The 15,510-nt window shown below is 32.5% G+C and overlaps 2 protein-coding genes across 2 annotated transcripts; one reads left to right on the top strand and one right to left on the bottom strand.

Annotated features, from left to right (window-relative positions):
• Positions 1-3,952: 3,952 nt before the first annotated feature.
• LOC107006661 lies at positions 3,953-7,151 on the top strand. The gene is made up of 3 exons (XM_015205178.2): positions 3,953-4,074; positions 5,092-5,610; positions 6,455-7,151. The coding sequence occupies exons 1-3, from the start codon at positions 3,987-3,989 to the stop codon at positions 6,988-6,990; spliced, it is 1,143 nt and encodes a 380-aa protein (XP_015060664.1). The 5' UTR covers positions 3,953-3,986; the 3' UTR covers positions 6,991-7,151.
• A 505-nt stretch (positions 7,152-7,656) lies between these two features.
• LOC107007360 (cytochrome c1-2, heme protein, mitochondrial-like) lies at positions 7,657-14,549 on the bottom strand. Its single transcript, XM_015205955.2, has 9 exons — positions 14,361-14,549; positions 14,195-14,227; positions 13,980-14,077; positions 9,238-9,425; positions 8,806-9,085; positions 8,666-8,737; positions 8,314-8,430; positions 8,170-8,235; positions 7,657-8,010 (listed from the first exon to the last, which is right to left on the bottom strand). The coding sequence occupies exons 1-9, from the start codon at positions 14,362-14,364 to the stop codon at positions 7,894-7,896; spliced, it is 975 nt and encodes a 324-aa protein (XP_015061441.1). The 5' UTR covers positions 14,365-14,549; the 3' UTR covers positions 7,657-7,893.
• Positions 14,550-15,510: the final 961 nt, after the last annotated feature.

Here is a 15,510-nt window from a genome sequence, read left to right as displayed (position 1 = left end):
GAATCGTGATTCCATAATTGAATGAACTAATCTGAAGAAAATTGTGCATGTAAACATATTATTTGTGCCAACATTTTTGCAAACATCAAGTTGCGAGATAATAATAGGCACACATGAGACCATATAGAAGAAACATTTATAAGGACCATTAAGTCTAAACAATCCACTAGGTGGATGACTAGGTCCACAAATATTTGTATACGTTCCTAGAACACAGAGAATTCAATTTCAACTTTCGTTTATGATGGTCTCACAATTACCTTGCCTTGCAAACAATCATTACAAGGAAATTCACGTCTAGAATGGTGGCTTATCACCTCATCCACTCTAAAAAATGGATCTGTATTTTTATCATTTATCAAAGGCTCTCATTCTTCATGAATGGAACACAATCATCTAAGTACATCGAATTTTGATAACTTAGTACCTCATTCCATATTCATGTGCATCATTTAATCAATTGTCTTCTTTTAGACATTTATGCACTGCTACATTCACTTTGGGGAATGGATTTGCTTTAACGAGATATATTTCATGACTAATTTTATCAAAAACTCATTATTTCCCTTAGTCATCATAATATCATCAATATGGTGCATTGAGACTCAAACCCAACGTCTTATGCCATAAATCAATGAGGGGCTTGAATCCAACATATTTCATCACAAAGCATCAAGACTTCTGATGTCTTACCCTCTTGGTGCGATTGGACGTAAATCCATCATCTTATGCTTTTGGTGCGATAAAACTTAAATCTATCGTCTTACCCACAATGAGGCTCAACCTGAAGCCTTCAAAATAATTTAATCTTGTCACTTTTGATGATCATTAATATGATCGTACATTATAATTACACACAGAATTGAGATTATTGATTTCTTATAATCAACATTAGTAGTTAATAAATATAGCTTAATAGATCACATACCTCATATAAAGGTTGAAAACATATCTTTCACTAAATTGTGCTTATTCAATTATTAAAATAAATTAAGGAATTCTCTTCTCATCCGTTTAATTTAAACGTATAAAACTTTAAATACTTACTCCAAATGATAACTCCAGGTTTGTCACATAAATAATTATAACGTAAAGATAAATCATACCTTGAAGATATAAGAACCATATTGCATAACTTATGCAAGATTTCTTTTGCACTTTTCCCGTCTTCTTCATAATTCTTTAAGAATAGAACAATCGTGCTGATAACGTGTTATGAAACTATATAAATTTAGAAGAAGAAGAAAGTAGGGAGAAAGAGAAAAGATTTCTTATTCATAGTATATTCAGGATTCATAGATCTTTCACAAATCTTATTTACAATGAAGGAAAACCCTTTATTTATAGGGAAAACCTTACTTGGTCCCCAAGTAGGATTCCTAACCATATCCTACAAGGACTCCACATAATTAGAGACAAATTGTTTATAACAAAAATAATAATAATAATAATAATAATAAATAATAATAATAATAATAATAATAACAATAATAATAATAAAAGAATTAAGGGCAAAAATATAATATACTTGGTCAACATAAAATGACTTTTAAGTTGAAAAAAAAGCACCCCTCACCTAACTTTTAACTTTTGGCTTAAAATAAATTATTTTTGACTTAAAGTAAGTCACTTTGATAATTGTTAAACACTCTAATAAGTCAAAAACTGACTTTTAAGTCAGTTTGACCAGCTTTTAAGCTCATTCAAACAGGTTCTAAGTGTTTAGTTTGTTGGATACATCATATATTGATAATAGATATATGAAATAAATGAATTTATTATTTTAAGAGTAATAATTTGAAAATAACTAAATTACATTACCAAGATATACATAGAATTAATTATCTATGTATTTTTAAAATCCTCAGTTACTCCTCTAATTAAGGAAATCAGTTATACCAATTAATTTAAATAAATAAATTTTGTACCTCAATTTTAAAATTTGACAGATACATGTATCTCATGGATTCTGAATCTGTATTCTGAGTATGAAATATGGAAGAGAAAGTACTATGTGAAACTATTGTGAATCTTTTTAATTAAGACTTAAACTAGTGTAATTTATGTGGTTTGTCCAATATGTTGGTACAAATAAACGTAGTAGCACATACTTTTCTTATCCACTTTACTTGTCATATTTTAATTTGTGTATACTCTTTAAAAAATAATTAATATGAAAATTTTTATCATAATATCAATATTAATTGATAAATGATTTCAGAATAAACAATTTATTTCAAAGTAAAATATGAAAGAAAAAATTGTACGAATATATTAAAACTAACAAAAAAAATGTGAATTTATTTTTGAAATAGTAAATAAATAAAAGTAAATCGAGAGTATCTGTTGATTTAATGTAAATTTTATATTCTCAAACACAATAATACGCTTCAAATGCACAAAAAAAAAATGAGTGTAAATGACAACATCCCTTAGATTGATCTAAGGAATAACCTAAAGGAGACATTATAAACGAGAAAAGTATTTATTGATTTGATATAAATATGTATATCCCCGAATATAATAATTCGCGTCAAATGCGCGAAAAAGAAGTGTAAATGACAATATTACCCTCAAGTTGACCTAAAGAAAGAACATAAAGGAGACATTATAATTAGTACACATGGCTAGAAGTCAAATAACCTACACCACATAAGACCTTTTATTGACTCTCTACATTTATATTTTTATAATGGTAATCAGGAATCAAAAAAATACCCAACATTAATACAAGTGATTAATATAATTTAAATAATTCCATATTGATCGGATCATGTTACCCAACAAAGCAATTATAGATGCTTAATACTTAACTAAGAGAGAAACAAACACCGACCAGCATAGAACAATTCAATTTATTTATTACAAACTAATTTATAGTTCTACTTAATGATAATTTAGGGTTTTTTTAATCAAGCCGGAGGTTCGATTCAACAGGATAAAGTGAGAATACTATTAATTCTTTTACATAGAGTTGGTTTACAAAGATTCAAGGCATAAGTTAAATATTTTGATTTGTGTAATTTAATTAGTCTAAAAGTTAGATTGCTTAAATTTATTCATGAAAATCTTATTAAAATGTTTTAGAAAGATAACTTTTTAAATTTTGATAAGTTATATATAGTCATAAAAATATATAAATACTTATATAAGTTATTTTTTAAATTTAAGTAGGCATTATTAAGTAAGGTCATTTTGATGTCCAATTTCGAGTTCACTATTTGACACCCCTATTGTAATAACTAATGTACAATATATCGTTTGGTAAAATGTATAAAAAAATAATATATATATTATTTTCGTATATTATCTATATCTTGTTTGATATTATTTTTTTTTGTTTATGTACAAATTGAGGTATGTATAATAACTAATACATGAAAATCTACTATTGAGAATGTATGGGGTTTTAGTGTAGGAATTAGCATGGTCAAAGACATAACTGTCGCTCAAATTTATTTTTTTACATTCTTTTCACCATATTTCTAGAGGATATTTTTACAAATAAATATTTTATTTTAGAAATTATGCAAAGCATATTACTTTTAATACATCAAATCAAACAATACATAAGATAATTAATATTAGCTAAAAAGTTTATTGCTAATCAATTGTTATTTCACTTGTCACTAACGTAAATTTGTCCTAATTCATCGCTAAATAAGATTAGTGTTTAGCTACAAAATTTGTTCGTCGCTAAATTCTATAATATCATTATTATTTTTATATATCCTACGAAACGACGACTCAATAAATCTCATTTTTAATGTGTGTCTGTTGAGTAGCTCCTCATCATGAGAATTACACGTGCAGGCTATGTTCCCTTGTAGCTGCTGGGAAAGAGCAAGTTGTGGTAATCACCTGTAATTTACTTAATCTATAAGGGCATTTTCAGCAACAGATATTTATAAAAACCCTTAGAGAGTTTGCTAATTTTCATTGTGCACATATCCCTCTTATACATATAATTAATTTGGATAATATATATGGAAGAAGCTATGAAAATGAAGAAGGTTGTTATAGTTTTTGTGATTCTATGTGCAACTCTCCAAATTGGTTCATCTCTAATTGATGGTAATTAATTAATCCCTAATTATCCTTTTTATTATCATTTATGCATACTTTGTAGATGTTGTGTTTATTAATTCTATATGCTAATGAGTAATATATTTCTACACTATTAAGGTTTTTCAATCGTGAATTCATGAAAAATTTATGTTACGGAATGTGATTTTTTCATTTATTTTCCATCGAATCAGCTTACTGAAAAAATATATGATGGGAAATGAAAACAAATTCTCATTAAAATAGTGAAAAAAATCCTATATTTTCCGTATGAAAATATTACTTACTATTTTTTCTATTTCATTTTCATAAGGCTAGCTAGGTCTTTTTCCTCTTTAATTTATTTGGGAAAACTTTAAATTTAGATTTTTCATTTTAAATGTTTAAGGTAAAGCTCTTACTATTATAAAAAAATGTCATGATATATTTAAAAGTATTTGGGAGTTGTGACAATAAATTAACTTGCTCCTTGTTAGAGTACTATTTTGCATGAGTTATTATTAGTTGTCAGCAAACTTTCGGCACCAAGTTCGCAAATGTCATTCAATGCTCCAACTCACAATTACTATAGTTTTTAGTTTTAGTACGGGGTAGTTGATTAAAAATAGTTGATAAATATTGATAATTAAAATTAATTTTATAAATAATTATGTATTTTTATTGATATAGAAATGTTGAGATCGATTAACTAGTTAGTGTTTTCAATAGAAACGTGTTTATAAGCACTTTTTCTATAAAAATAACTGAAATGTCCTTGAATCTATTTATCAATAATATAAATTTGAAAGTATTTTCATATAAAAAAAGGACAAATATTGAAAATATTATAAACACTTTTTTTTTATTACCAAATGCATACACACAAGAGTGATGATGGATCCTCACTTCTGGGGCGGAACTAGTAAGGATGTAGGGTTCAGTTGTATTCAACTTCTTCGTATGTTCATTTTGTTATATTGTGAACTTTTTAATGAAAATTTTGATTCTGTCACTGCCCTCACTCTGTGGTTTTCTAACTCATACCAGGATTATTACCAAATGGTAACTTTGAGCAAGGTCCAAAATCATCACAAATGAAGAATACAAGAGTAATAGACCCTCATGCTATACCTCATTGGGAACTCTCAGGTTATGTAGAGTACATAAAATCAGGACAAATGCAAGGTGACATGTTACTTCCAGTACCACAAGGGGATTATGCTGTTAGGCTAGGTGAAGGTGCATCACTCAAAACCAAAGTCACAAGTGTCACAAAAGGAACATTTTACTCCCTATCTTTTGTGTTTGCTAGGACTTGTGCTCAAGAAGAGAGACTTAATGTGTCAGTTTCACCTAATAGTGAACCAAAAGATTGGGGAATGTTGCCATTACAAACAATGTATAGTAGTGATGGATGGGATACTTATTCATGGGGTTTTTTGGCTGAGGCTAATGAGATTGATATTGTGTTACATAATCCTATTGCTCATGAGAAGGACCCTGCTTGTGGACCACTTATTGATTTTGTTGCTCTCAAGGCTTTGAAAACAACACATAGACCAAAAGGTATAACTCCTCACATTCACCATATTGTCGATCTTATATGTGCGTTTTAATTTATGTGATATCATTCAAATTTAAAGAAGCAAACAACTTTTTTCATAAACCATGACTTTTTTCATATACTTTATCTGTCTCATTTTATATGAGTTAGTTTGACTGGAAATGGAGTTTAAAAAAGAAAGGAAGACTTTTGAAACTAGTGGTCTAAAATAAGTGACGTGTTTGTGTTGGTATAAATCATTTCATTAAGATAAAATAAATATTTTAAAGTTAAATTATTACGTAATTAATATAGAAATGTATTATTTCTTTTGGGACTAAATAAAAAGGAAAGTGAGTCAATCATATAAACTAGGATAGAGGGAGTACTACTTTTAATATTTTGAATGTTACTTATGCTAACTTATACTCCCAAATATGTGTTTTTTATTTCAAAATTTTGTATCTAAATTTATGATCAAAATTAGAAATTTAGACTCCCCAAAAATACGAACATAAATTTGTTCACACTTTGTAGTCGGGTCCAACTTGTTTTAGATACATGTATACTTCAAGGTCTTTTGAAATTTGTGATTCTAAATGTGTTATAATATTTATATCAATGGTAATCAATTTAATGGATATATAGAAAGTTTAAATTAAATTATTTTCAAATTTAGAAAGATACTACTCTTTATTTGTACGAAACCTAGCTAGTACCATAATATGCACATGCACTTGTTATTTAATCTAGGTTATCTTTCAATACCTATTAAATAAAGTTGCCCATAAGTACGATCAGATTGTGTAAATACTATGCATATCTCAGTGTACAGAACTTAAACTCTAGTTACATAAATGTGTGCAGACAACATGTTGAAAAATGGAAACTTTGAGGAGGGTCCATACATCTTCCCTAACACAAGTTGGGGTGTTCTAATTCCTCCCAACATAGAGGATGATCATTGTCCATTGCCTGGATGGATAGTTGAGTCTCTCAAGGCCGTAAAATACGTCGACGCCGATCACTTCACGGTTCCCGAGGGCAAGCGAGCCATCGAGCTAGTCGCGGGACGAGAAAGTGCAATAGCACAACAAGTGATCACTAAAACCGGAAGGATTTATGATCTCATATTCTCAGTTGGTGATGCTAACAATGCTTGTGAAGGGTCTATGGTTGTTGAGGCATTTGCTGGCAATGTTGCATTACAGTTTCAATATGTGTCTAAAGGCAAAGGTGGGTTCAAACGTGCTAAGCTTAGGTTTACAGCAATGTCTCAACGCACTAGGGTTAGGTTCTTGAGCTCCTATTATCATATGAAGAGTGACAACTCTGGCTCCTTGTGTGGTCCTGTCATCGATGATGTTAGATTAGTCAGTGTTCGCAATCCACGTATCCCATAGGTCAATTTACTACGTTATATGTGTGCCTCTTTGAAATCATCATCTATATTATAGTGCAATTGTTACACAAGCAAGAGATTTAAATTATTTGGTGTTTCAGTGTCACGTCTTACATGTACTTATCAAAATTTCAAGAAATCAAACGAAGTTATGTTAGTCTATTTATTCCACGAGATACCTGCGCTACCTCCTACCAGCAAGGTAACTCTATCCACTCTATTAGCTAAATTAATGTGAAATGGAATAAGGATAAGAAATGGAAAAACAGATAGGTGAAAGAATATCTGAGCATATATTACTCAACATTCTAATACCATTGGTAAAAATTTGAGGATCCTGCATTGTGTACCTCCAGCTACATTAGAATTAGATAGTATAACACAAGGTGATCTCTTAAGGAATTTGAGCATCAAACCTAAAACTTTGAGAGAACTATTGTGGAGAAATTATATTCATGACAAACAGAAATCATCATTTTATTATATTTAAAAGTCCTTGTGAAAAGACTTTTATAATTTTCAATAGCCTAAAACTTTAGGTCATTTGGTTGGTGGGAACAAGTTATATCCCGGGATAAGTTATTCCACCATCCAAAACAGCAAATATCGTATCTCCTGGTGACTTAAGAAAAAGGAGGGGTGGGGGTGATACCACTCGCACTTGGAATTCCTATAACAAAAATTTATTATAGACGATACTGTAAATAGTACATCGGCTATTTATTTTCCCCTCAAAAGAATAGCTCCAAGTGGCTGATCTATTGTCTAGAGTCTACATTGTATATTATAACACTGATAATTCAAATCATTGGGCAATAATATCATTATTCCTTGTGCCCCCATCACATACAGTACACAAAAGGAAACGCTTACTATTAGTTCACGTAGTGTGATTTGAATGAAATCAGTTGACAACATCGAGGACCAATTTGCGAGATTTCAGGACAGACCATCTCAGGCGACGGTAGTAAGCTGCTTGGAGAAGTGCAAGTGATAAGACGAATATCCATTTGAAACCCATCTGTAGGAATTACAATACCCAAGAGGTCAGTAAATTCATTTAATGGCACATTCAACTGTCAATGAGGATCCAATATCAGTTCAACATTCAAAATGCAGAGGTTGAATATAGTGACTATCATACTGCAAGAGAAGGACCAAATGGAAGATTGCGACGTACCAGCTTTCTCTCTTCCATTTCTGGCTCAGCAGCCCATGACAAGAACGACACAACATCTTTTCCCATCTGCACAGTTAGAGAAAAATTACTTCTATCTCTTTATAATGGATCAACACGTAAAGCAGAAAGAGAGCAAGACATTACTTGTGCCTCAGTTGCAGGTATACCATCTTCATACTCAACAGCACCATCATTAAGCATTTTAGGCATTGCTATAGCTCCACCAGGGAAGTAAGGGTTATAGTGAAGACCTTCCCTAATCTACAATAAGAGTTGAGAAGTTATTATGGTTCTCAGACTTCCAATAGAAAATTGCGATAACAACAAGCTAGTATTGAGATAATGTCACTCTTAGGTAACAACCAATTAAAAATGGAGCATATCTCTTCACAACTACATCTTCAGATGTACACTATTTTTCTGTTTGATGCTTCCCCTGTTCTAAACAAACAAAAGATGGTCACAAACCAAAAGAAGTCTGAGGGGCAGAAATTACCGAGACACCAGCAGGAGGGTCCCGGTAGCCAGTTAGAAGAGCGAAAACATAGTTTTGACCGTTATGCCGGGCCTGAAAGAAGAAAGAAAATCAGGCAATGCAGATAAAATATAGCTGAAAGAAGAGGACCAAGGCAATACCTTAGTGATAAGACTTAGATCAGGAGGATAAGCCCCACCATTTGCAAACCTTGCAGCTGCTTCATTTGGGTAAGGCTGTGGAAAACGATCACTCAACTTCCCAGGGCGGGTGAACATCTCACCCTCATCATTAGGGCCATCAACCACCTCAATTTCTGCTGCCATGGCCTTAGTTTCTTCTTCAGTGTATGCAACACCAACAAGATCACGGTAGGAAATTAGCGACATTGAGTGGCAGGACGCACACACTTGCTGGTAAACCTGATGACCTCGACGTATCCTGTCAGGCAAAGAAAGGCGTTAAACTAAATGGGGTATCCATTTCATTGAAGACTCATGCTTAATTTAGTTTCGAATAAACAAAAGGTTGAAATGTTTTCTGTAGCCTCCAATGAACATTAATTATCATGTGGCAGCATAGCATATACTCACGAAGCATGGTCATAAGAGCTGAGAATGCCTTCGTGAGGCCAAGGATAGCTCGGACACTCTAAGCCATGTTCGGCCTCATCAGAATAAGCAACTCCTGCAAAGCTAAGTAGCCCAGAGATTCCAGCACCAACCACTGCAAATGCTCTGAAAGACTTTAACCCAGCAGATCCAAAACCATCTGAGTCATGCTTTGAAACAAATAACGAAGTAATTTAATCAGTTGTAAATTATTCCATGATCATATAATTTATTGACCATATAACGCTAATGTAAAGGATTCAACAGAACACACTTAGTGATAAAAACTTTAATTGCTCAGAGTCATTAGCATATGTTCATATAACACCAAAAAGAAAGAAAAAAAGGCAATTAAAGGGTACATTACAATTGTTTATACCCTGCACCACTAGGATACACATTATTTTACTCGTATTAGAGGTTAACCTGCATGATGGCTCTTCCAATAAGAAATTTTGCTCCTTGTGGGATGAAAACCATAACAAATGGCATGAGAAACTAATTTTGCATAGTTTACATCCTCATAGATATATGAATTAGTAGTTATATGAATGACACTCTCAATTATATTCACCAAAGAAATATGGGATCTGAAGAATCAAATCATGTAAACCAAACTGGGCACAACAATAAGTCTCAAGCGATTCACAAAACTGATAGTGAAATTTGCGATGTCTACTGACACGGTTGAACCATCTACCACTATGCATTGCTTTTTACTCTTTCTGAAATGGTTAGGATTGTATTCAAAACAGCAGTAAGAGTGTGCTGGGAACTCTGCACAATGTGGAAAGTATAATGATACATAAGTACATCACATACTTAAACATGTAGGGATTCCAGTAGTTCTATTAAAACAAAAAGTTGTTAGCCTTATCTTCTGGATGGAACTGTATTTGTCTTCGAAACATCTCAAGTTCCTCTTCACCACTCTTATTTAATATTTTCTTGTGAAACTAATGATGTCCAGATTGTAGGACAAATAGTTACTAGTCTCTGCCAGGGGTAAATGCAGCGCTGGCTTCACGTTTATTCTTATGGCAGAACCACCACAAGAAAATGGAAATCAAGTTCTTTAGTTTCATTTTGAGATATTGAAACATGGTCAAGTAGCTCTTCTACCATGCATCGAGATCCATCATTGCTTTCTCTAGCTAACTATAGGAATACATGAAATATCTTGTAGTATCCGTAGTGTTAGTTTGGCTGCATATTAAGCACTCAAAGAACCAGGTTCTTTGAACAACTATGCGAGAAGGTTGTCTGCAGAAAGTATATCAATATAAGTATTTAATCTGGAAAACTCACTTCCCTTAGGAGTCAAAAACCATGATCCAACTCTCCACTATCCTTTCAGGTTTGCAACTGCCCTTCTAGTTAAGCTTCTTTTATGATACCAGCAGTATCCAAGTAATATTTGATAGTACAAAATTATTATCAAGGACACCGGAAGAGCTAATGTACTACAAATATAAGCATGATGAAATCACATGCCACAATAAACTAGAAGTTTATTAATATGAAATTCATGTCATAGTAAACCTGAAGCTTACTAAAAGAAATTGCACATATAATGGTAAACTTTCACTAGAACCTTTCTTTTACCTAGACATTCAAGGGGGAGTGTTGTAAAATAAGGGTGGATGTCCATGTATGAGACCCACCCATTTATGGCCTATTTTCACTTACCCGATCAATCTCCTTATTGGTGGCCAAGAAACAAGTTAGTTTCTTTCACTTTGGCTATAAATAGCCTTTTCAAACAAACAAAAGAAAAACAAGAACAGATTGTTCTCTACCTCACTCAACTTTTTGTTAATTTAGTTTATCACTATCATTTTTTGGTGTTAAAATAAATACAGAAGTGATAAACTAAAATAACAAGAAGGAGAGAGGGAGACAACTATTCTTAACAAAAGGGGGAGAGAGTTAGAGAAAAAGTTGTTCTTGTATATCTTTTGTTCGTTTGAAAAGGCTATTTATAGCCAAAGTGAAACCAAGAAGTAAACATTAGTAGGTCCCATGAGCATCCATATCTTTTACAACACTCTCCCTTGGATGTTCATGTAAAAGAAAAGTTCTAGTGAAAGGACAAATATATATAGTTATACTTAATACGCATAGTTTGCTACCTCACTAAATATCTTACCAAGAAAACCTAAAGGGCTAAAACCTTGGTTAAGAAAAAAAGAGTACAATGCGTATTGTACTACCCCGAATAAAGACCACAATACAGTTGGTTAAGTCTTCGCATCCCAATCTTGTGTACCATCTTTCAAAAGTTGAAGTTGGTAAGGATTGGTGAATATATCCACTGGATTATTACTTGAACGGAAATGTTGCACATTAACATCACTGTTCTTCTGGAGATCATGTCTGAAGAATAATTTTGGTGAAATATATTTTGTTCTTGTTCTATCTCCTTTTATGAACCCTCATTTTACTTGGGTTATGTCTACAACATTGTCTTCTAGTAAGATTGTGGACACCTTAATATCATACTCCAGACTACATTTTTCTTTGATGAAATGTATTACTAATCTCAACCATACACATTCGCTGCTTGTTTTATGAATAGCTATTATTTCAGCAAGATTTAGAGAAGTGGCAACAATAGCCTGCTCCGTGATCACCATGATATAGCAGTTCCCCTATATGTGAACGTAAGGTCCAAAAGATCATCCATTTACAGAAAATAGCAAATCAAATGCCGGACGTGTTTACTGATTTGAAAAGGATAACTAAGTCACATATTCGAGCAGAGAATTGCCTATCCAAATTGATGTTCCAACAGTTTCATCCAACTACTAGTGTGAGAGCTTCTGAATCTTCAACACATTTGAATTGTGGTACACCATTGGGTTCAAAGGATAAAAATCCTAGAAAAACAAGTGCGAAAAATAATCATATGACCCCATAAAAAATCTCATAAAGAGATTCAAGATTTGATTAATCTTGATATTCCTAAAGAAATCAATGAACTTGAGACTGAAGTGAATAAAGAATTATCAATAAGTTTTACTGGTGATTGGATAGAACTAAATCGATTGAAAATTATGGTGGACAATGTTTTTGCATATAATGTTGCACTAAATAATATGCAAGACATTGAGGATCTTGAACCACTATGTGTCGAAGAATGCTGACATAGATGTGATTGGCCAAAATGGCAAGAGGCAATTCAATTAGAGTTGAACTCACTTGCTAAATGTGAGATTTTGGGACCAGTAGTCCAAACGCCTAATAATGTAAAATCAGTTGGCTATAAATGGGTCCTCAAGCGAAAAAGAAATGAGAAATATAAAATTGTAAGATACAAGGCATGCCTTGTTACGCAAGGATTCTTTCAAAGACTCAGTGTCATATTCACCGATTATGGATGCAACAACTTTTGGATATCTCATCAATTTAGTTCTACATGAAAAGCTTGAAATAAACCTAATGGATGTGGTTACAGCTTCATAATGAAATTTATATTAAAATCCTAAAAGGATTAAAAATTCCTAAAGCATATAGTTCAAAGTCTCAAGAAATACTCAATCAGATTACAAAATTCATTATACAGTTATAATCGCCTCAGTCCGTAATTGATAAAAGAAGGTTATATAAATGGTGTCATTTGTCCTTATAATTTTTATCAAGAAAAGAACATTGGAATTTATTAGGAGTACTTTTTATTTATATTGATAACATAAATCTCATTGGAACTCCAAAAGAGGTCCAAAAAGCAATTGAGTATCTAAAGAAAGAATTTCATATATTTTGGAAATAAAAAACTTAGTATTGGTCAGCATATTGAACATTTAGCACACAGGGTCTTTATCCATCAATTTGTCTATACTAAGAAAATTTTGAAACGATATTACATGGACAAGACACATCCTTTAAGTACTCCAATTGTTGTCTGTTGTTCGATCACTTGAAGTAAAGATCCGTTTCAACCTCAAGAAGAGAATAAGGAACCTCTTGGTCCTTTAGTACCACGTCTTAGTGCAATTGGTGGACTTACGTCTCTTGCTAATGCTACAAGACTTGACATGGTGTTTATGTTAATCTATTAACAGGATATAGTTCTTACCCTAAACAGAGACATTGGAACAAACTATGAGTGGGAGGAGGGTTAGGAAAGAGGGAGCCTTAGGTAAAGAAGGGAAAGGGGCCCACCAATAAGGTGTAAAGCCCACGGGCCTCAATGCCTTATAAGGCGTGTGGGGCCATGTGCCTTCCTTTTGATGTTTATTTCACATCTGTTAAGGGACAGAAGCCAAGGTCGGGGGGGCTGCACCTTTGCCCCTTTGGTTTCTTTAACAATTTGTTTGCCCATTTGGCAAAAACATTTGCCGTTTAGGCTCTAGACTCATCAATCAACTACATCTCAATCACAAACTACTTAAAATGTCTATATGAACCCTCTATATACATTGCACCCTATTCCCAACAGTGACAGATAGCTTGACAATTGACATATTCCGCAAATTCTAAATCTCCCCGTGTTCCTATACTAGTATACAAGCTTGTAAATGGGGAGGATAGAGTATACGGAGACCTTACACCTACTTCATACGGATAGAGAGGTTGTCCTTGATAACCCTCGGCTTGGATAAAGCATTTCTAATGTAAGTGTGACAATAACAAAATCTTAATCCCACTTAATTGATTTCCCTATATGATCCTTTGTTTCCTCTGAGTTGTTGCATTTAACTGTGGGGCATATATAAAAATACCTTAAAGGTGGAAGTCTTAAGCACACTGCTGGCATTTGAAAGCTTGTTTTCGTCTCTGTGAGCTGCTCTCGCGCTGAAACGATTAATTCTTCCAAACCCTGAATTTATAAACAAATAAAGCAACAAACTTTACAGTTTCAGGTGTAAACGATGAGCAAAATTTGATAAAACTAATAAAAATGTAAGGAAATCCATGAATAGTGATGAGTTTATACCATCGAGCCCTATCCTGATCTTCTTTCCGAAACCTGTTTTAAAAAAATCATAAGAATTAGCTAATTTTCTACTCAATCAATCAATCAATCAACAAAAATTTAATCCCAAACTAGTTGAGATCTCTATGAATAAAATCCAAATCCAGTTGTGATAAAAAGGACGTACTCATTATCTAACGAGACTGTGAGAGAGGACACTATGCAGAGGAAAATGGTGTACCGCTGCAGTGGCTGCACTGCGTGTTTTAGGAGAAGAAATTGTGGTGGGAGAGGGAGAAGCGCGTGTGGCTCAGAGCATCTTGAGAATAAAAAAATCAGGAATTTGTCCAGTCATCGTCCTGGGCGGCCTAGCTCCAGTCAAATTCGGGTTTATTTTAGCTGGATGTACTTTTTTTGACACCCGTTTATGTGTTATATCATACATAATCTTAAAAGGAAAAATACTCTGAAAAACATGTTAACTTTACTCGAAATGATTGTTACCCTACTAAATTTTACTGAATATCTTTTATCATTGTATTATTTAATAATATATTCTAAAAATATATATGTGTCAATCTGAATATGTTATTATTTATAAGATGCATTATTTATGATATTCACATGAGAACATATATACCTTTAAAATACATTATTAAATAGTGCAGAGTAAAGATCCTTTCCAAAGTTTAATATTGTTATAACTATTACAGTCAAAGTTCAAATATATTTCAGATTTTTTTTCCAATTTAAAAAATAACCTTATTAAAAAATGTTAAATTATAACCAAGTTATTATAACGCAAGACAAGAGACTAATATTTTATCTCTAAGGTAATTTTTTCGTGCGGTATTAGATGAGATCTCAGTAGAGTTTTAGAAAAACATATGCAGGGCAGATTTAATTTGGAATGATTGGTTGATTGTTTTAATAATAACAATAATAATTTCATCTTTAAGATAACGAAGATGTGTGAAGAGTAAAGGTAGAGTATGATAATTTTGTTGTATAAGAATATGATATTCAAAATTGCAACAATTGTAAGGATAGGAAATTGCTAAGTTATATTATGGAAGTGTGGGGTTGGGAGTGGTTTAATTTTTTAGAATCGTTTTGGATTTTTGTCGGGGTCGATCTACCACATCAAAAGCTATATATTTTGTGCGGTGACTAGTGGAGCAATATAAGGAAATGGAGAGAAATTTGCATTTGATGTTTACTGATCTAGAAAAGGTTTGCAACAAAGTTTTGAGGGAGATTTTATGGAGACGCTAGGAAGTTAGATGTATACATTCGACTTAATTGATGACATATATGATGAAGTCAAAACTAGGATA

This window comes from Solanum pennellii, chromosome 12 (genome assembly GCF_001406875.1).
Source record: "Solanum pennellii chromosome 12, SPENNV200".
Lineage (NCBI taxonomy): Eukaryota > Viridiplantae > Streptophyta > Magnoliopsida > Solanales > Solanaceae > Solanum > Solanum pennellii.
The sequence above is the reverse complement of the archived record's forward strand: the minus strand, read 5'-3'. Positions and strand labels throughout refer to the sequence as shown.

What these genes read in the sequence shown, in the direction of transcription:
- LOC107007360 (XM_015205955.2), bottom strand. An exon ending in ATCTAAGTCTTATCACTAAG is followed by an intron (nt 8,738 to 8,805) that starts GTATTGCCTTGG and finishes TTCTTCTTTCAG; the next exon opens with GCCCGGCATAACGGTCAAAA. An exon ending in AAATGGAAGAGAGAAAGCTG is followed by an intron (nt 8,011 to 8,169) that starts GTACGTCGCAAT and finishes TAATTCCTACAG; the next exon opens with ATGGGTTTCAAATGGATATT.
- LOC107006661 (XM_015205178.2), top strand. Translation starts at nt 3,987, where the DNA reads ATGGAAGAAGCTATGAAAATGAAGAAGGTTGTTATAGTTTTTGTGATT. An exon ending in TGGTTCATCTCTAATTGATG is followed by an intron (nt 4,075 to 5,091) that starts GTAATTAATTAA and finishes AACTCATACCAG; the next exon opens with GATTATTACCAAATGGTAAC. An exon ending in AACAACACATAGACCAAAAG is followed by an intron (nt 5,611 to 6,454) that starts GTATAACTCCTC and finishes AAATGTGTGCAG; the next exon opens with ACAACATGTTGAAAAATGGA.